The 21,009-nt window shown below is 35.2% G+C and overlaps 1 protein-coding gene across 2 annotated transcripts in view; it reads right to left on the bottom strand.

The window, feature by feature from the left end:
- Agmo (alkylglycerol monooxygenase) overlaps nucleotides 1-21,009 on the bottom strand; it is a 366,628-nt gene that overhangs the window by 15,428 nt on the left and 330,191 nt on the right. Inside the window, exon 13 of one of the 2 annotated variants that reach the window (XM_047562967.1) lies at nucleotides 18,848-20,570. The exons of the other annotated variant lie outside the window; for it this stretch is intronic. Within the exon in view, the coding sequence (XP_047418923.1) occupies nucleotides 20,496-20,570 (75 nt within the window). The 3' untranslated portion in view covers nucleotides 18,848-20,495. Of the gene's footprint in view, nucleotides 1-18,847; nucleotides 20,571-21,009 lie in introns of those variants that run through there. 2 annotated transcript variants of the gene reach the window in all.

A 21,009-nucleotide genomic window follows, 5' to 3' on the forward strand; every position in this document is an offset into this window, starting at 1 on the left:
TCTTGGTGCCTCCATTCATCTGAGAAAGACTATTGAAAATGGTTGCATATACTTGGTCCATAAGTAGAGCATCTTTACTCTTGTACTTGGCCTTCAGGTGAACAAACAAACTTACATTACCCATGAAGGATTTAAGACCACTGTGAAAAACACTTTCTTCCGTGGTATCAATTTATTTTTTGTTACAGGAGAATTCTCATATTGCTTTGTAGTGAGGAATCACTTGGCTATTGACAATTTATGCTAAATATAGAAAAGTTTAACATAAAATTTTAATGAATTTTTATTGTAATTCCCATATTTTATGATCCCCCATTTTTATCTGCTGAGATTCTTCAGGAATAACCCTATTACCTTCTTACAGTCCTCTTCCCTCAGATTCATTGGAGGGGGTGTCCCATGCCAAACTTCTTTACCATTTTCCACAAATCTATAGGCTTTATGGTTTCCAAAAATCTTTTCTATTTCTCACTCTCCCCTCAAAGCTATTTTATTCTTTGTTGTAGATACACACTCTTTTATTTCATTGATCTCAATGGAATAGGTTTCTAGAAGGAAAAGGAGATGGATTTGTAAGTTCAATATATACCTGAAATTGGAATCTCCCTTTTTTTTTTTTTTTTTTTTTCAGTACCAGGGATTGAACCCAGGGGCACTTACCCATTGAGCCACATCCCCAGTCTTTTTGTTTTAACTTTTTATTTTGAAACAGGCTCTTGCTAAATTGCTGAGGCCTGCTTTGAACTTGCGATCCTCCTGCCTCAGCCTCCTGAGCTGCTGGGATTACAGGTGTGTGCTATTCTATCATGTGTTCTTAAATTTTTACATTAACTATATTGGAAAATTGCAGGAATTTTAGAAATCATATTTTGATAAAACTGGTTTTTGTTTTGTTTTGTTTTATTTTATTCTGTACACCTCCTGAGAAAGCAAACAGAAACATACTCCATTAGTGGTGGATCATGTAGCACTTAGGAATTTCCTAAGCTTCTGAGCATGTTGTAGATAAATTTATAATCATTTTCATAGGTTTTAAAAACACATAGTGTGTCATCATATTTGTAGTAATATTATTGACAATAACCAAAATATTGAAGCAATCCAAGTGTCATCAATGGATAAAAGGATAATCGAAAAAGATTTATATAGTGGAGTATTATTCAGTCCTAAAAAGAAAGACTATTCTGACACATACTGCTACATGAATAAACCTTGAAAATACTATACTAGATTAAAAAAAAAAAAACCAGATTCCAAAAAAAAAAAAAAGAAAGAAAAAAGATTTATATGTGGTACAAACTATACAGTCAAGTTCATAAGACAGAAAATAGAATGGTGGTTCTTGGGTTATGGGAAAGTAGGAGAAGGGGAGTTGGTGTCTAATGGGTATAGAATTTCAGTTTTGGAATAAGAACACCTTCTAGAAGTGGATGGTGGTGATGGTTACATGATACTGTGAATATATTTAATGGTATAGTTCTATGCACTTACAAGTGCCTAAAATGATAAATATCATGTTATGTATATTTTACCACAAAGAATTTAGCAAAAAAAATTGGAAACTGTATCTTTTTGGTTCAAATATGCTTTTGAATTTTTTATTATGATGCCATATATTAGCAATTAAGGAGGGTTCTTTTTTTATTCCCTGAGGTAATTTTCTGATGCTTCAGTTTCTAGTATATAAAATGTTAATTTCATGCTTTATATGAATCACTGTTCTTGCTTCTTTATCAATAGCATCCTCACTACAGTGTCTTTATTTGCCTAGATATTTTTCCTCATTTTCAGTTCAGTAATATGCAGATTCTGAATTTATATGCTCCTGTCTTTTCCTTCAGATTCCTACATTTAACCACTAATGGCTATTAGAAAGTTGTTTACTTTCTCTAAGGATCACTTTCCTGAATCATAAAATGGAGATAATAGCCACTTAAGAGAGTCAATGGAGGATTCAATGAGTTAATGCACATGGTAAGGAACTGAACATCAATCTGTGGCATCTATTAGCTATTTTGTGGCCAAATCACAGTTTGATTAGAGAAAATAATGTCTTTTGGTATCAAGCAGTTATATTCAAGTAAAAAACTAAATAAAACTAATTCTTTTTTAATTCCTTTGTTGAGGAGCTCAACAAACACAACGGGGATTTTAATAATTTCAGTTTGTTAAACTCACAAAATTAGATGACGGCTACTGTGGAAGCAGTTTTCTACAATGTGATTGTCATTGTTAAGCACCATTTAGTTAGGCAGAAAATCTTAGCCTGTTTTAATAAATTACCAAAAAATATTGTTAGAAATATTACTTCCTGAGGAAGCAGTGTATAATCTCTTATCCCTACAAATCTGAATATCTTTACAAATATCCTATATTTAACCTCTGTCAAATCATCTTAAAACTAATCCTCAAATACCAGAGTGCCCATTTGAATTTGTATTTTTTAAACTTTAAAAGAAATTAAAATGACATTTTGAGGGGACTGAGGGGAGAGAGACAAGAAAGCAAACAGGCTTATTTAAGGAAATCATAGACCTATAATTGTTTTATTATGTGGGTCCATTTTCTACTATGCAATGTTAGTGTTGAAATAAAAATTTATTTTTAAAACTTACTCCAGCATGTAAGAGCAAAACATTTCTATGAGATTAAAATTCATGAGAGTTATTTCTTTTATATTTTTGTTACAATGCAACTTACTTTGTCATTTCATAATTCTATTAAAAGAGGTCAACATCTTCTTTACTGTCATGCTTCAATGCTGTGTTTTGGTTAAATATTGATTTTAACTAATTTCTTCAGGTTCTTTTTCAGGAGCAGACTAAAAATTATGATACATTTAAATTAGAAAAATCTAAAGCACTTGTTTTACTGCCTTTTCCATTTGTGTGCTTGATATTGGCAGTAAATATGGTGCATCTCGATTTCATTCTAACTTTATGATATTTCGTTGAAAAAGCTACTTATAACATATTTCTCTTACTGGTAGGCAAATGAATGAGGCCTTGGATTCCTGAGCATGCCTAACATTTTCTAAACTGCGCACTCTGATTATATATAATATATAGCCCCTGGATAAGTGGTTCTTTCATGGAAGACAGCAGGGCCTCTGGTGTGGGACGCCAGTCAGCATCCCACAGAGGCTGTCCTGTGCATGGATGCCAGGTGTGAACTGTGAGGGGTAAAGGGAGATGATTTGTTGGAAATTTAATCACAGCCAGTGTCAGAACTACTTTTTCTTTTTTTGAAGATTAGAACCCAAAAGCCTGGCTCACTAAGACTGAACCGAAGGTAAGTAGAGAAACTGAAATCTATAAAGAATTTATGTCTTGTTTTCTATGAGAATAAGGTTAATAGAATTTCAGTACCATTGCCCATAAGAAGCTTATTAAATTGGCCCAGAAGCAAAAATTAATTACACACGTTCCAACAGTTCATGGTACTCTTTTTTTTTTTTTTCTTGCTCAGTCTTCTAAGTATAGCTCTGCCCCATATGAATTTTAGAACTCTGTATACTGAATTTTAACTGGCCTCATACATAAGCTATTTGGTAGACAGAATGTCTAGGCCCAAGAACTGTAGACTAACACAAACTGGCCCATAAAATTCATCTGTGAGCATTTGACAGGTATGTAAATATTCTTGTCACTCTCAATACCTTGGCAATTACAGTTGGAGAATCTCCCCTTTATTGCAAAAGTCAACTCTAAGGCTGCTTATTGTTTCACTAATATTCTGTTGGTAATATGCCACTTTGTAAAGCTTTCTTCATGAGTTCCAGAAAGCATTTGGCTCCCAACAATACAAAGGATCATTGCAAGCATTTTTGGTCAGTTTTGATTGAATGCAGATTGCAGGATTGTTTTGCTAGACCACATTATTCTTTCAAATGTTCCTTCAGTAGTCGCACATTACTTTCTAATGATAATCATTTGCATTTCCAGAAATCTTTTTGCCCTTATGTTTTACAATGAATCCATCTCTGTCTTCCCTGTGTTTCTCTCTGGATTGAGAAGAGGTGTGTAATTCCTAGTCTTGCACATGACTGACCACCTTAACAAAAGGCTGCAAAGATGAATATGAAGAGGAAACCACACAGCTTAGACTCTAGAGAGGGTTATGTGCATACAGCATGGCTCCCATGCTCACAGGAGAAAATTCTAAAAACAATCTATGAACTGTATTTCATCACTATATTAAAAAAATTGTTTTTAAAGTGACTGTTACGGCTCTTAGACTTCTTATATAATGCAAAAGGTAAACTGAAGGTTAGGCAATTCAGCTGGATGTTTGGTCCCAACCAGCTCCCAGTTTTTCTTTCATTGTCTGCCGCCTCCGCCCCCACATGCTTCCTTCTCACTCCACTTCTGGTGGTCCAGGGCGCACACTGCAGATGTTTCTCCCACACAGTGGAAACAGTCCCTAATGTGTCTGCACACTTCCAGGTTTTGCTCATATGGGAAAAGGAAAAATTGGAGAGAAAGAATGAATTTCTGGATTGGTTTTATTTCCTTTTGAGCTTTACAAAAGTGCTGAAATAGAGAAGAAAATTTAGACCTATTCACCTTTCCCACAAAGCTAGCCATATAACCGTTTAAAAAATGATTGTTTTTAGTTTAAAGAAAACAAATAAACAAATAAACCTTTCTGTATAATCTTTCAGAAAGCTCACAGTAGCAATTTCATGTTAAAAAATTTTGCATAATCGTGCTTTTTTTAAAAAAAGAATTATCATTAATGGTTCATTTTATTTAGAAAATTAGAGTATATTATTTATTCTACATAAAACTTAAACACTGCATCCTATAATTGTCAAATAATTTTCAGAAGGAGACAATCTTCCCTGTTTGAACATTGGAATATGGGGCCAGAACGCTGATAAAACAAGAATCAAAAATAAAGAAACAACTTAGCATTTCTGCATTCCCCCTGTATCCTCTCTGTGGAGCTATTTCTTTGTCTTTAGACCACATCTTGGACAACATTTTTATTTTTTGTGATTACTCTTTGATAATAAGACTCCTTGAATAAAAAAAAATTCTCAGTTCAAAAATATATCTCAATATCTGTATTTGAAAAACAAACTTTTTATTTGTTTGTGGTGCTGGGATCTAACCCATAGCCTTGTCCATGCAGAGAAGACCTCTTCCATTGTGCTGCATCATCAGCCCCAGAAAACTTCATTACAGTTTCTCTTTTCTCAGTAGCTCCCATCCTCCCAGTTTGCCCAGCTGCAGGTGTGAAGTGTCAAGTGAGGATTTGCATGTGGAAGAAGGAGAAGGAGAAGGAAGAGTTTGTTGTGTACTGGGAATTTCTCTGCCAAATCTATCCTCCTAAAGCCTAGAGCACACAGTCAGGGTAAATGTAGAAGGGAGAAGAGTCAAGAAAGGGCTTTCCTAACTACCTCTGATTTCACAGTTTCTCCCTTACCCTGGTAATATTCAAAGCTTATTACCCATGAGAACCAATCAGGTAAATTCCTGACAAGAATGATACCTCCCACACTGCAGCCTCTGGCTCTAGCCTCTCACCAGCAACTAGCAGTACATCTGCAGCATCTCTTAGCCAACACTGTCTCCCCGAGTGTCATGCTGGCTCTCACACCCACTTCCTCCTTGTAGTGCATGGGGAGCTTGCAAAGGAAGTCCACCATGAGTGTGGCAACTTTCCAAATGCAGCCTTTGGTCAGTTGGCTAAACAGGTACAGGACATACAGAAGTCCACTCAGACAAGACACAAACTTCAGAGAATGAAGAGTAAGCTCCTTATTAGACTCTGAATAGGAAAGAGCTACACACACTCCCCCTGTGGAGGGGGTGATTGATGAAATTTCACATCCTCAAGCTCTCCATGGAAATTCCCTTTTTCTCGTCTTCTAAACTCTCAAATATTCATCAGCTTCTGAGTGAGTAACCAAGGATCTTAGAACCCGCCTTTAGATAATGTCTGTCCTTCATTGTTTCCTATAATCGCCAAATTCAGGATTGGTTGGCAAATATTATCGTGAGGTTCAGCTACAACAGAGGCTGAAAGAGTTTCAAGTTTTTCTTACATTTTATATGTAGTCTTGAAAAACTAAGGAATTCATTAATATTTATTGAGCACCTCCCATATGCCAGCTATTTGAGAAGCCGAAAAAAGAGAACTGTAAGAAAACAACAATTCTTATTGTTGAGGACACTTGAAGAAAATGAAAAATAAGTAAATCTAAAGCATAATCGATATGAAACAGAGAGAAAAATTAGAGAGAAAACTTCTTTGGGGAAGCATGTGTGTACAAACACATGAGTCAAAATTTCAATGAGAAGGGAATATTTGGTTAAAGACCCGCTTCTGTGAGGGAACAACAGGAGCCCCACTGCCAACACTGAAAGGTGCCTTTTAACTACGTAAGAGCCATTGGGGACAACACTATAGATTTGGGAACCAGAATGCCCAGGTTCAGACTCATGCCATTACCTGCTGTATAACTTCAAGTAAATTGCTTAATCTCTTAGTTTTCTAAATGAAAATGAGGTTATTCTTCTCTACTCATAAAGTTTTTGTGAGGATTAAATGAGTTATTATAAAATCTAAAGAACAGTGCCTGGCATTCTATGCTCTATTTTGCATCTCTTACTATGACTAAAAAGGCAAAGCTAATAAGGATATAAGTATGACATTAAAGTTAGAGTTGGAAAGATAAATTTGGAGATTTTGACCAATAGATGAGGTTTGTCCTATGAAATTGGATGATAACATCCAGGGAATAAATAGGACAATTATACAAAAATATTTAAGGATTAAGTTCTAAATCTTGAACACTAAAGAATTAGAGGATGTGGAGATGAGAAAAACTGGGCAAGAAGGACCCACATGTTCAAAGAAAAAGAAGGGGAGGGGCTGAGGTTGTGGCTCAGTGGTAGAATACTTGTCTTGCACATGAGAGGCACTGGGTTCAATCTTCAGCACCACATAAAAATTAATAAAATAAAATGAAGATATTGTGTCCATCTACATCTAAAAAATTTAAAAAAAGAGGGGTACAGTGCCTTGTGAACTCAAGGAACAAAGTGTTTCAAAAAGACAGAGTTGTGACACTGCCAAATACTTCTGAGAAGTCAAGTAAGGCCATGCCATCAGTTAAGGTTGAACTTCACGTTGGTACTGTGCCAGCTTTGAGAAGGGTGATTTCTACATATCCATGGGGGCAAGCATGACTAAAGTGTGTCATAGGAAAAATAGGAGGAGAAAAATTAGAAATGCTAATTATAGGCAAAGGTGTGAAGGGAATTTGGGGTAAAGCGATGGAGATGAATAGCGTTAATTAGAATAGAAGAGGGGCAAGGAAACAGTTTTTTAAAATTGAAGGGAAATAACAAACAGCATTCTGGTTAACAGAAATGGTGGGGCAGAAAGAGGGAAGTGGAGGTTTACTGAAGCCTCGTCCGTGGAGGCTGGAGTGGTTAGGAGCTGTGACAGAAGTCCACAAGTTAGCCCTGAGAAACTGGGCATTGACTAAAAGGAGCAGATGTGGATGATGTCATTAGGTAGGTGCTGTTCTCTTTGGTGGCTTCTATTTTGTTTTTAATTCTATGAAATAGGAATGAGTTTAACAAACAACACCAAGAATGTGCTGAAAGTTTGAGGGGTCTGAATTAGTCATTGGGGAATATGGACTGAGTAAGTTTAGGATGATGGACAGAATTAAGAGCTTACTTGACATAGGCAATCAGGAATAGATGAGACTGGTTTCACTGTTTTGTATTTCTCTCTGACTATATTCAGACATAAGGGTGCAGACATAAGGGAGATATGTAATTGGATTAAATTTGCATTGTGATTTAATAAGACCAAAAGAACAATGATTATAATTGATCATGGAATGCTTGAGATTAAGGCTCCGGCAGGATTGCAGTTCCTGGGAAGGGCAGCAAGACTGACCTAAAGTGGATGACACAATCTTTCAGACAAAGATCACAAGGAACGGAAATGCTAAGGTGCTAGAGGGAACATTTTTGTGGACATTGGATTCCGAGAATTCTGACACAGCAATACTGGAGAAGGTGACAGAGAGTCACCAGTTAAATTTTTTAAGAAATCCAGGAGTGGTAAGAACTGCAATAGGAACAACTGACCTGGTTAGTAATGGCATTTACAAATAGGGGTTTACAAGATATCCTTAAGATACCAACCTGTCGGGGTTGCGTACGGACCCCTGGCCCTAGGTGGAGCCTGGCCAAGATGGCGCCTGGCAAGCTGCCAGTGCGGTTGAAAAACTGCTATTCTGCACGTATACAACTAACTTCACCTTGAGGAAGTCTCAGTAATTGGTCAGGGCCTCTGCATGATTCTTGCGTGATTCTTAGGTGCTTCAAGTTATACCCATATACGTCTATCTTCTCCCCACATATCATGAATATTCTAATTAGTTGATATAACCTATATAAGTGACAATAACTTCCCAGAAGGAGGAAGAAATAAAAAGAAGAATCAGCTGTTAATAGGGAAGTTTGCCACCCATCACGTCTCCGGGTCGTTCTTGCTGGCGGGAGCGACAAGTGGTGCTGAAGCCCCGGGAATCTTACGTGCCGCGGAGAGGTGAGTGAGGTGAGCAACGGATCGGTGAAAGTGTGCACCCAGATCTGTCAGTGGACAGGGAGGTTTCCTAGAGACGATAATATTGTGATTGTGATAAAGTTCCTAGGAACGAGAGGTGAAAGTTTCCTCAAAAAATGGGGAACGAGGTTGCTAGATGTAGAATGGAAGGTCCCTTGAAAGAAATTCTTAAAGCTAACGGCACTTCCTTAAAGACAAACTGCTTGGGCATTTTTAAAGCAGGTAGAGGAGATTTCACCTTGATTTCTGGAAGAAGGATTGTTAACTATCCCACAGTGGGAACACCCAGGGGAAGATTTAAAGCGCTGTCTGGTAACGCTCCCAGGGACGTTAGCAGTTTGGTCATTAGTCAGAACTTGTTTGCGTTCCCCTCGGGAGGCTTTACAAAAGGCAGTTGCGCAGGGAGAGGAAGTGTTAGAAAAGGTAAAAGAAGAGTCACAAAAGGGCTCTGTTAGCGCTCAGTCAGATTCTGATGAGAGCGAAGAGGGACTCTCAGAGATGGAGTTAAATAAAATTAGTAAAGAAACAAAGTGTTCTCAAGCTGGTTCAATTAGTCAACAGGCATTAAGGGAATTGGAGGGCATAGGGCAGCAGCTAGAAGACAAAAAAAGGCGTTACAAAAAAAAAAAGAGTTACTCAAAAGAGTTGAGCTTACAAAAATATGCAGTGGCGCAGTGGAAAAAAAAAAAAAGGAGAAAGTACAAACAAAACCACAAACAGAGCACAAAGAGAAAAATCAGTTTATGGGAGGGTCCCCCTAGGCAGAGAGCTCAGCAGCTCCGTTCCTTGAAAGTAATAAAAAATAATGTTTTGTGATTTTCTGCATTCAAACCTAACCTGATTTCTCAACCAGGTAAAAAGGGGTTAAAAAGTAAAGTCCTGGGTGATCCTCCCTCCCCCTGCCACATTGGAATGTAACTACAGCGTCTCAAGGAGAAAAGGGGGTTAACCTAAAGATAAGAAGAAAAGAAAAAAAAAAAAAAGTGTCCATTTTAACTCCTGGGCCGCTGCAAAAAACTAACTTATTCTTCAGGATTCTTGTTTTGTTTTGTTTTTTTTCTTTAATGCTGTACTTTTGAGCTCATAATTTTGATCCTGCATACCTAGGTTAATGATTTTTTTTTTCTCTTTTTGATCAGTTCTACTTTTTATTCAATTGAAGTTTTTAAACAGCTGTTTCATTGCAATGAACATTTACCTATAAAGTTACAAGGCCTTTGATTTTGTGTTATGTGTTATGTTGTCATGTTTTGTCTGCGTCAAAACTGAGCGCTCTTAAAATTAAAATTTAAAAATGGATCCAAATACTTTTATTCACATGATTTAAAAAGGTTCAATTTAAATTGGGTAAACTAATAAAAGTAAAATATTTTTAAAAATAACTTGCAAGTCTCCAGGTGGTCAAACTAATAAAATGTTAATGTTAAACAATGTCTAATATCAATTGCTTCTAGGACTTTTCTTCAGCAGGAAAGAGGCAACGGATCCTGTTCAGGACACTTGTCTGATATCTTGGTTTTTATAAAATAAATAAATTGGAGTTAACATGTATGGGATTACTCAAATGTGTTTGTAGAGATGTCTGGTTAATTTACAAGGTTGAAATGCTAATTGTTAAATAACATCAAGTACTTTTAACTCCTTAAATTACATGGGGTAACATACTTAAACATTATTGGTGTTTTCATAGGATGGTAAATAAAAGGGTTTAAAATTGCTTTGTGTCATCACTAAACTAAAAACAAGGTTATTAGAAGTTATGTCCTAACAAGTGGAATTCTATATATAAAGGGTCCCAAAAGTTTCAACTGTGTTTCAATTAAGGGTACTATAAACAACAAAATATTTAATCTTATTAAAATAGGGTGATTTATCTAAATTCAGAAATTTCATAAGAGTTGTTTCAAAATGTGAACAAAAAGGTGTCAACAGATAAAAAAAAATAATAAATAAATAAATAAAAGGTTTTGGGTATAGAAATATATTTAGTAAAAGGTAAAAGGAAATGTTTCTGGGTAAAAAGGTCTGTGTGTAACAAAGGACAAGTTTCAACAAATCTGTGTGTAACTAAGTTGGTTGTATGTATGTAAAACAGCTAAAGTTATTTAAGGTTTTTCCTAAGGTAAAATACTAATGTTCTGATATAAGCCAAAGTTCAATCTATATGGTAAAATAACATGGTAAAATGACAAGGATTTCTTAAAAACACTAATTCATTCTTAACTTTGTGTCTCTTAAGTTTTATTCTTTAGAACAATTGTCTTAAAAATAGGGGTTTATACAATTATGGTTAAGCAACTGTTAAAGATTGTACTACATTATAAAGTCTAAATTTTTCTTTAAAAACTAAAATTGGTAAGAACCAATTCCTCACTAAAATTAAAATAACTCTAACCACAGATGTACCTTATAACCCACAAAAACAAAGTATTGTCGAACATACACATCTCACCCTCAAAAATACTCTTTATAAACAAAAAGGGGGAATAGAGGAGACCTTCAGGTCCCCTAAACTTTCTCTTTGTCTCTTTGTTTGGGGTTTTTTAACTCTGGGTAATAAGGGTAACTCGGTGCTTTACTGGAGCTGTGGCTCAGTTTGTGTGTTTCCACGGAATAAACTAACTTACTACCTCTTTTTAGTCTCTTAGGAGGAACAGTTCAACTATGTAACAAAACAACTGCTTCTCTCAATTGTACTTCAGATTTGTGCTATCTCTCAATGTTAAAATGCTTCTAGGTTCCTGCTGGCAGACTTAATGTGTGTTCCTACCTTCTTGCCTATGCCAGTTTCTGTTACAGATGATGAATTGCCAGTATTGCTTTCCAGGAACAAGAGAGACTTTGGAATCACCGCAGCAGTCATTACCGCTATAGTTGCATCAGCGGCAGCTGCCACTGCAGCAGCTGTAGCCTTAACTACGTCTGTACAATCTGCAGCCACAATCAATAAGGTGGTTCAACAGACTGCTACTGCCTTATCTACTCAGCAGACAGTGGATCAACACTTAAAAGCAGGGATTCTTTTAGTGAACCAGCGAGTGGACTTACTCCAGGAACAAATGGACATTTTACAGGAACTGTTAAGCGTAGGATGCATTTATCACCTAAGAGGACTTTGTGTTACACCCATAGCTTATCATAACTTCAGCTATGCAGCAAATTTGTCTAGAATCTTGTCTGTTCAGCTACGTTCCAACTGGTCTTATGAATTTGATAATCTTACAGTTATTCTTAGATCTCAAATTGTTAGCCTTAATGCTACTAGAGTTGATGTAGCTCCAATGTCTGAAGTGCTAAATTGGTTATCCTCCTCTTTCAGTTTTATTAAGCAGTGGGCTGGTATGGGAGCATTATGCATGCTTATGATCATTACTGTTATCTTCCTCTCACGCACTATCATGCGTGTGCGTCAGAGTCAAGCGAGAGATCGTATCATCTTCCATCAGGCCATGGCTGCCCTAGAGGCCGGCAGCTCCCCACAAGTGTGGCTCGCGAGGCTGGACCATTGACCAGACGGGTAAGGTAGTAGGTAACTCCGTACCGACCTAAGACAGGAGCTGTAGCATGCTCTGCAGTAATCCGATGACGGGTAAGGACGGTGGTTGACCACTCCGCCTAAGACAGGCTTGGTCCCGAGCTTTTCTTTTAAAAGAAAAAAGGGGGAACTGTCGGGGTTGCGTACGGACCCCTGGCCCTAGGTGGAGCCTGGCCAAGATGGCGCCTGGCAAGCTGCCAGTGCGGTTGAAAAACTGCTATTCTGCACGTATACAACTAACTTCACCTTGAGGAAGTCTCAGTAATTGGTCAGGGCCTCTGCATGATTCTTGCGTGATTCTTAGGTGCTTCAAGTTATACCCATATACGTCTATCTTCTCCCCACATATCATGAATATTCTAATTAGTTGATATAACCTATATAAGTGACAATAACTTCCCAGAAGGAGGAAGAAATAAAAAGAAGAATCAGCTGTTAATAGGGAAATTTGCCACCCATCACGTCTCCGGGTCGTTCTTGCTGGCGGGAGTGACACCAACCGATTTTTTTGTTATTTCTTTATAATTGCTTTTTCTTTTCCAAACACTTGAAAAGATAAGATCTCATTTTATAAAAAAATTCAGAGGCTCCATTTCATTAGAGAACTGGAAGAAAAACTCAACTTTACACTATAATCACTGATGGCTAAATTTAAATCTGCCAATAAATACTAGGGAAAGCATCCTTTCTCCTATCAGCAAAATCTATGATGCTTCTCTCCTTCCACACCATTCTAGGGTCCCAGGGGGATATAGTGTTGTGGCAGTGAATTTTAATCATCAAGATACCTAAGTGAAGCTAATTGTTACAGATGGTCTTGGCCTGTCTCATATTCCAGCACAGAGAGGTAACAATAGAAAAAGCAATTCCTTGCTGTATTTTGTAAGCTGACAATTTACATTTCTGAATAATTATACTAGTTCTTTACATGTTGTTTACCATTCATATTAATGATAAAATTAAAACTTGAATGTTGTCCTGATACAGCAAGTGATTTTCATTTGTGTTCTGGGACCTTCCCTGCGGCTACATGGGCTACTCACATACACATGTATTAGATGACCTGAATTTCCCGAGTAGTCTGTGTTCTCAAGATTTCCAGGTGAGATATGCAGTGAACAGTTGTTTATTTGTAATACCAGAGCAAATGTTTATTAAGGAACTACCTTAACTCTAAAACAGTAAAAGAAAGGCCAAAGGAGTAATTTATCAACTAGTACATCAAAACGTGGTGGCTATAACAGGAGCATGAGAGAAGGTAAGGTGGACCTCACTTTGAATAAGACTACTTTGTGTGTGTGTGTGTGTGTGTGTGTGTGTGTGTGTGTGTAGTGCTGGGGATTAAACCCACAGCCTCACTTATGCCAGGCAAGCACTCTGCCACTGAGCTATAGAACTAGCCCTGTTTTAAGATTCTTAAATGAAGGAAATTATAGTTTTTGTATCATAATTCTGTATTTGGCTAATGTTCTTTCTATTTGTCCCCATTGACTTGCTTCTAATGAACATATTGTAAAAACCTCATTAAGTCATTATTGATGTAATATAAATTATTGAAAAGCCCAAATTTGATATGAATATAGTTTTACTACCTTAAGATACAGAAATAATTTGGATTAATCTTTCATAGGATGATCAGAGTTGTAGGATATTATGGGCATCATCTGATTTAGGGCTTCCATTTTTTTCTTTAAAGAGCCCAAGATAACACACACCCAGACTGGGTTATGAGGTTTGAGTGCTAAAAACTTCTCAGTTACTTCCTATCTATGATCAGGGTCAGACACCTAGTAATTGACATGAAAATCTAAATATAATTAGTACATTAGTTTTTCACAACCAAATAAAATCCATTTTTTTTTTTTTCCATTTTGCGGTGCTGGGGATTAGAACCCAGGGTTTTGTGCTTGTGAGGCAAACACTCTACCAACTGTGCTATATCCCCAACCCTAAAACCTACCTTTAGGAAACTCATTTATTTGCTAAATTCATGTTGCTAATTGAAGTCATTTCTTTTAGGGAAAAAATATTGTAAATAGCTCAAAAACGACCTATATTACATGTAATATAACCTATATTACATAGATTCATAATTTAAAGAAATTGAAAAGAATAGTTTCTGGAATAGTGAGAAATAAAATTTCAGATGGAAGACCAACAATTACAAGCTCCAAAGGAAGCTTTAGGTCACCAGAAACACTGCCAGGTGACTTAATCTGTTGCTTAGTATCAGAGGATACATGAAATCCCAGAAAGAGGGATTCTTGAATTTTAGGTTGTGAATAATCTTCCTGGAGAAACTATTGTCTAGTGCAGCTACCAGACTTCTCCAGAGGTCCAGCCTCCTTATCTGAGATGAGGTCTTGGAAGAAGAAGATATTTCTATCAGACAAACCTCAGCCAGCAAACTGAGAAATACTGTCCCACCCAGATACCATCGTTGAAAATGAATGTTTAACCACCTAATACAAGCTTTATTCTGTTGTATTGTCATGCATGAGTAGTCAAATGTCTTATAACTCAGAGCAACCTAATGTCTTCATCCAATTGAATGGATTCCTTCCTTCCCTTTCTCCCTCCCTCCCCCCACTTCTTTCTTTCTTTCTTTCATTCTTTCTTTCCTGGGGATTAAATCCAGAAGCCCTCTATCACTGAAACACACCCCAGCACTTTTTATTTTATTTGAAACAGGGTCTTACCAACTGCTGACAATGACCTGGAACTTTGATCCTCCTTCCTCAGCTTCACAAGTAGCTGGGATTACAGGCACATGCCACCATGGGGATAGTCACTCAAAACAGATCAATGATCAAAAACATTATCTCTCAAGGGTCTCAATAAATTACTAATATTAATAATTAATATTATTAATTTTATCACTCAGTAAAGGGTTTAATAGGCACTAACTCATTAAATTTTGTATTTGCTGAATTGATATGTTTAGAATATTAGACATCACAAATGCACATTAACATAGACACATCTATTAGTGCTAAAGAACATGAAAAATTTTCCTGTTTCTAGGATACATATAAACAGCTTACATAATATTTGTCAATATAATGATTTTCTAAATTATTGACAAAATGGAATTGATCTCTCTCTTTTACTCTCTCTTTTTTCTCTCTCTCTCACACAGAAAAACTGTTTTTACCAAAAATCTGTTTTAACATATTGGTAGATTTATACAATAGTATTTTCAAAACTCTTCCTAAAACTAAAATTCTTTCAAAAAATAATCAACACATGTGATCAAAGCAAATAAAAAAAATTCACACTGATTATTTAGAATCCAGAATACTAAAAATAACGAACAGTAATTAATTTTGATATATACTCTCTGCTTCAATCAGTTTCTTAGTCACTTCTATGTTCAATAGCATTTCAGTGGTGTTTTTAAGATGTTATTTCCAATAAGGTCTTATTATTTTTGATTTTCCCATCAAATTACCTTTATTCTTTTTTTTCTTTTCTTTTTTATTTTATTTTGATTCATTGTACACAAATGGGGTACAACTCTTGTTTCTCTGGTTGCACAAGAAGTAGAGTCGCACCATTTGTGTAATCATACATGTACATAGAATAATGATGCTTTTCTCATTCTGTTATTATTCCTTCCCTCCTCCTCCCCCCCAACCCCTCTGCTTCCTCTATACAATCTATCCTTCCTCCATTCGTGCCTCTCTCCAACCCCCACCCCCACCCCCGTTATGTATCATCATTTGCTTATCAGAGAGATCCTTTGGCCTTTGGCTTTTGAAATTGACTTATCTCACTTAGAATGATATTCTCCAACTGCATCCATTTAGCTGCAAATGTCATAATTTTATTCTTCTTTATGGCTGAGTAATATTCCATTGTATATATATATACACCACAGTTTCTTTATGCATTCATCAATTGAAGGGCATCTAGGTTGGTTCCACCTTTAATCTTAAAGTTTCATCTTATGGTTAATACATTCAAAAGTGTTGACACTTAAATTGACTCTTCTCCATACATTTTTGAATGTGAAAATAGTTATAAGTACCAAAGTGCAATTGAGCCTAGAAAAGCATAGCAAATGTATATTTTGTCATATTTTTTTCTTATTGAAAGAGTTAACTAATGAATCAAGCAGTACTCATAGATTTTGCATTCTTGCTTTTATTCAGAATAACTTATTTCAAAAATATTTTACAAACAAAGGTTTATCAAGTAATTTCTATTTTTAACATTTTTTTTACATGTTTTACCAGATTTAGACGCTGGTAATTTGTAGCCTCTTTATATTTTGTTTCTTTTCAGAGTATAATTTAAATGTATCCCTTTAAAAGTTTCATATATTCATGTATGTATATATAAATATCTAAATCTATCTCTATATGTATATTTTCAATCCTCACAAAGGAAGATGTTCTCCAGGTTACTTATAGAATTCCAGACTAGAATCTCATGACTTTTGATCTCTTATTGTTTAATTTGTTGAGTTCTTCTCTCTATTTGTAGGGATAAATTTCAATATCTCATTTATAAGCTTTATTTTTAATAATTAAAAATTGCTAACAGCTCTGAGACCTGAGAAACTCTATCACTATGCATTGATATTTGTGTAAGGATTTCCAACTAATATTGAAGAGAGTGCATCCAAGTTTAGTGAACTCTACCAAGAATTTTCATATTATTTAAGGACATGGGTTCGATTTACAAAATTGTTCTTTGAGGCTCAGGCATTTCTAAAATTTGTTTGATATCTGGCAGCAGATGTAGCATTGTGTTGATGTAGTCTTTTCTATTTAACATCTTAACAACAATCAATTAAGTAGTTTAAAACTCTGCATATATAAAATATTTTTAATGTTGTTGAGAATATGCCTTTTTAAATGATTATTAATTATATGTCTAACAGAAACAATTTCAAAGAATTCCTCTGCCATCAGTTTCTTAATTTAGAAATTAATAGTAGTGTGTGCTCTTGTCACCACACTACAATGCACCAAAAATTTTTTTTTCATTTTATTACACAAAAAAAGTTGTGATCCTCAATATTAAACAAGTTACATGTTTAGCATAAATTTTCTTGGAGAAAATACCTAATGTATTAAATAGTCATTTTTTAATTTTGGGGGGACTCATTAATGCAAATTTGTAATCTGGTGACTTAATTCATCTTGCAGACGGTTCTACATGCTCAGGCAAAACTTTCTAGTGTTCCAAGTGACTGCCAGGGGTCATCATTCAATGATCTCTTAACATCTGTTGCCTTTCCAGAAGGAGCTAGCTGTCCTTAAGCGCTGATTGTCCCAGCTAGCATCACTTTACCAGTGAGTTAAAATGCAGTCTGTGTACTGTCTCTCAAAGGGAAAGGACTGTGCAGGCTACAAATTTGAGAAAATAGAGGGAGGCATAAAAAAGGGAGTTCATTCAATTACTCTCATTGCTTTCTAGAAATCACATTCTATACTCTAACCTGTATACCATACCTTAAAGAGTGCCACTCAGTGGTCCTATTGCAGTTCCTTAGTGAACCATTAAATTATATGTCACTGGTAGAGTGAAATTTGGAAACTTCTAATAAACAGTAATGCAAACTGGTAATGTTAAATATAATGAGGATCCATATGTTTTTGTGATTAATTGAATATTTGATATACAGTTATGGATTAACATATTATTGAATATCATGGACCCAAGATGATTTAATAAAGTTCAATAAAGATGATTAGAAGGAATGAGATGGGGAAGTAAATGATACATAAATAGGACTAATTCTAGAGAAAAATGACAAACCAAATATAGGGATGGGCTTCTTACATATACATGGCCAGTGTATTAATAAACCTAGGGCATTACCACTCTTAAGTAGGAAGTTTAGAAGTTCAGGACTCACTTAGATTATTAACTAATCCTAGAACCAAAATATTTAACTTTCAAACTTTATTTTTGAGCATAGAATTAAATGGGAAATATTCTGAACATAAAATCCTGGGCCCACAATTCTAAAGATATTTTCCCTGACTATCTGATAACACGAAATGTAGATACACCATGGACTTTGAAGTCAGAATTCAGAAAGTTTTTAAAAAAATGTTGGCCATTTATTATATTTTATGGGCCTGCACAAGTTATTTAACCTATTACAGATTCAGAATTCTCTTCTGCAAATGGTATTAATAACACCTAATAACAGGATTTTATAGGCTAAATTAGATAAATGTTGCTAATATACTACTACTAAGCAAATGCTCCTTGCCATCCTTGTGTACCTTAGCAAAATTGTCCTCGTAGTTATTTGCAAAGGCTATTTGCATATCTTTATTAGAAGTGGCAGGTTAGTGATGGGTCCTATTTTTAATGCTTTCTCTCTTGAGAGAAAGAGAGAGGGACAATTAAAATCCTTCCAACAGTAAACATAAATTACATGGTATCACTCAAGATTAATTTACAACATTACTAATAGTTATATTATCTGTCATCATGTGTTAGAGCTCCAAAACAGAAAACTAGGCTGGAAAATTAGCAGGGCTGAAGGTGAAGAATAAAGTGCTCAGAGGCCTTAGAGACACTACTTATCTGGGGACCACATCCATTTCATAGGCCTAGAAATCTGTGGTTTGAAAATATCTGCATTTCTAAAAGAAAACTATTCACAATCATAGTGAAGAAAGGCAAGAGAGAAAAGAGAACATGTGGATACATTTGATCTTAGTCAAAGAAAATTGAAAACCATAAAAGGATCTTTTAAATTGTTTATTTCCATCATTAAAACCATTTTTAGGTCACTCTTATAAAGCCCATATTTCAAGCATATATACATATTTACACATCACTTCTGGGGAAACCATTAAACTTCTCAGAGATGCTAAAATTTTATTTGAACATTAATGAAAAGTTTCTCTTTTTGTCATTATTGAATTATGATACTTATTAGCTGAAGTGTTAGGATACAGAATCTGAGTCTTGACAATTTTTATACTATAAATTCAGTAATTTCAAGCCAGTAGAGGGCTCCCTGCTGCAATGTGATTCTATATGTGTAAAACCCAGCAAAAATTGTTAGTAAGGGACAAAAGTAGGATTTAATATTTGTTATGGGCTTAAGTATTTGCTCTAACTCTGTGTTTAATTAAGAAGTATAAAAAGATGAATGAAGTAAAGCCAAACCCCACTTCTGACGCTTGAGATATAATTTGGTAATTTTTCCATCATGCAAAATTTAATCTTCCATTGCTGTTCCAATGTGAAAATTAAATATGCTTATGTTCTGCATCCTGAGTCCACAAAGACACCTGCAGTCTGATTTTTTAATAGTTTCATCCACATTATTTTCTGTTCTTTGTTTGATAACATATATTTATAGAATGAGTTTGATCAACTGATCAATCTCCTAGTGATGAAGACAGGCAGAGAGAGCTCAATGAAAGACATTATTTTTTTTTTCAGTTTAGTACTTGTTCCTTTTACTGTTTTAATTGTAATTTGAAATCTAAAAAATATTGGAGGAAGAAAAGACATTTTTTAAAAACTCTTTTCAGTCTTTCTTCTCTAAACATTCTGTATGTGTCTGTCAGTGCCCTCCTACTGAAATGCTTGGCAGATTTTGCATTCCCAATAATCAACATACACACAATGCCTAGGGCAGTTTTACTTACAGAATTTTATTAACACTATTTTGACAATTTTTTTTTTTTTTTTTTGGTGCTGGGGATCGAACCCAGGGCCTTGTGCTTGCAAGGCAAGAACTCTACTGACTGAGCTATCTCCCCAGTCCTTGACAATTTTAAATAACACAGAATTACTGCATACTCCTCAATCTGCCAAAACAAATTGAGCAAACATATTGACATACGTATCATAAATTAGCCTGTTCAACAAACTAATTCTATCAAATTTATTCATTTTCATTTCACCAATGTTTTTCTGCAGTGTGACTCTTGGCATTATGTAGTTTGCAAAGGCAAATGCAGTCTTAGGAAGACAATGTAGTCTGTCCATATGACTACAAATCTGTATTTAAGCATAATTTTACCAAACATCAAAAAAAAAAAAAGCATCAAACTATATAAATCCAATATTCATTCCTCTTTACTGTTTGTAAACTTTATACTTTCTTATGCTCATTGTCATCGATAATACCAGTGAACATAACATCAGTTATTTGAAATCTTTGCTTTTCAATGGTAGTAAGCAGAAAGTAATTAATTGACTTTAATTTGAATAGAAAATAATAAATGTAAAAACCAAGCAAGAGTAAATAAGTACATTTACTTTTCATTAAAGAAATCATCCCTATAAGCATTATATAATTGAATTTCCATATGTAGTAAAAATATGTTATGGCTGCGGAAAATTGATTAAAACAAGAGTGCTGCGTACACTTAGGTCATTTCCAAGGACCAGTGGCAAGTAGTTTCATACTTCTTACTCCCCAGAAAGTAATGCAAATGGAAAAAAAAATCTGAAGAAATAAAACAGAGAGAGAAAAAAAATGAATTAATACTTTTGTTTCACTGAGTTAGAAATATTTCCTAGGGGAAAACGAACATAAACATTTTAGACAGTTAAATTAGTTAAACTAAAACCAGCAATTGTTCACTCACAGCTTTTAGCCAATTTAACTTAAAACATGTTATGTGAAGACAGGAGTGGGAATAAAATGTTGTGTTTTGTGTTTTTCTTTCCCCTTAGGCTCACAAATCTGGGTCATTTCAAGGGATGGCTCTATCTGAGTAAGATACTCAATGAAATGAAACTTTCTTCTGGCACTTGGGGATATTGCATATTGCTTACGCTGTATTAAAAGATTTCATTGCTTAAATAATTAAGAAGCCTTTAGAAAAGGAGAAGTCCAAACATTGTTTCTCTCTGAGGCAATAGGATCTAACCTATTATGAATT

Source organism: Sciurus carolinensis, chromosome 8 (genome assembly GCF_902686445.1).
Source record: "Sciurus carolinensis chromosome 8, mSciCar1.2, whole genome shotgun sequence".
NCBI lineage: Eukaryota > Metazoa > Chordata > Mammalia > Rodentia > Sciuridae > Sciurus > Sciurus carolinensis.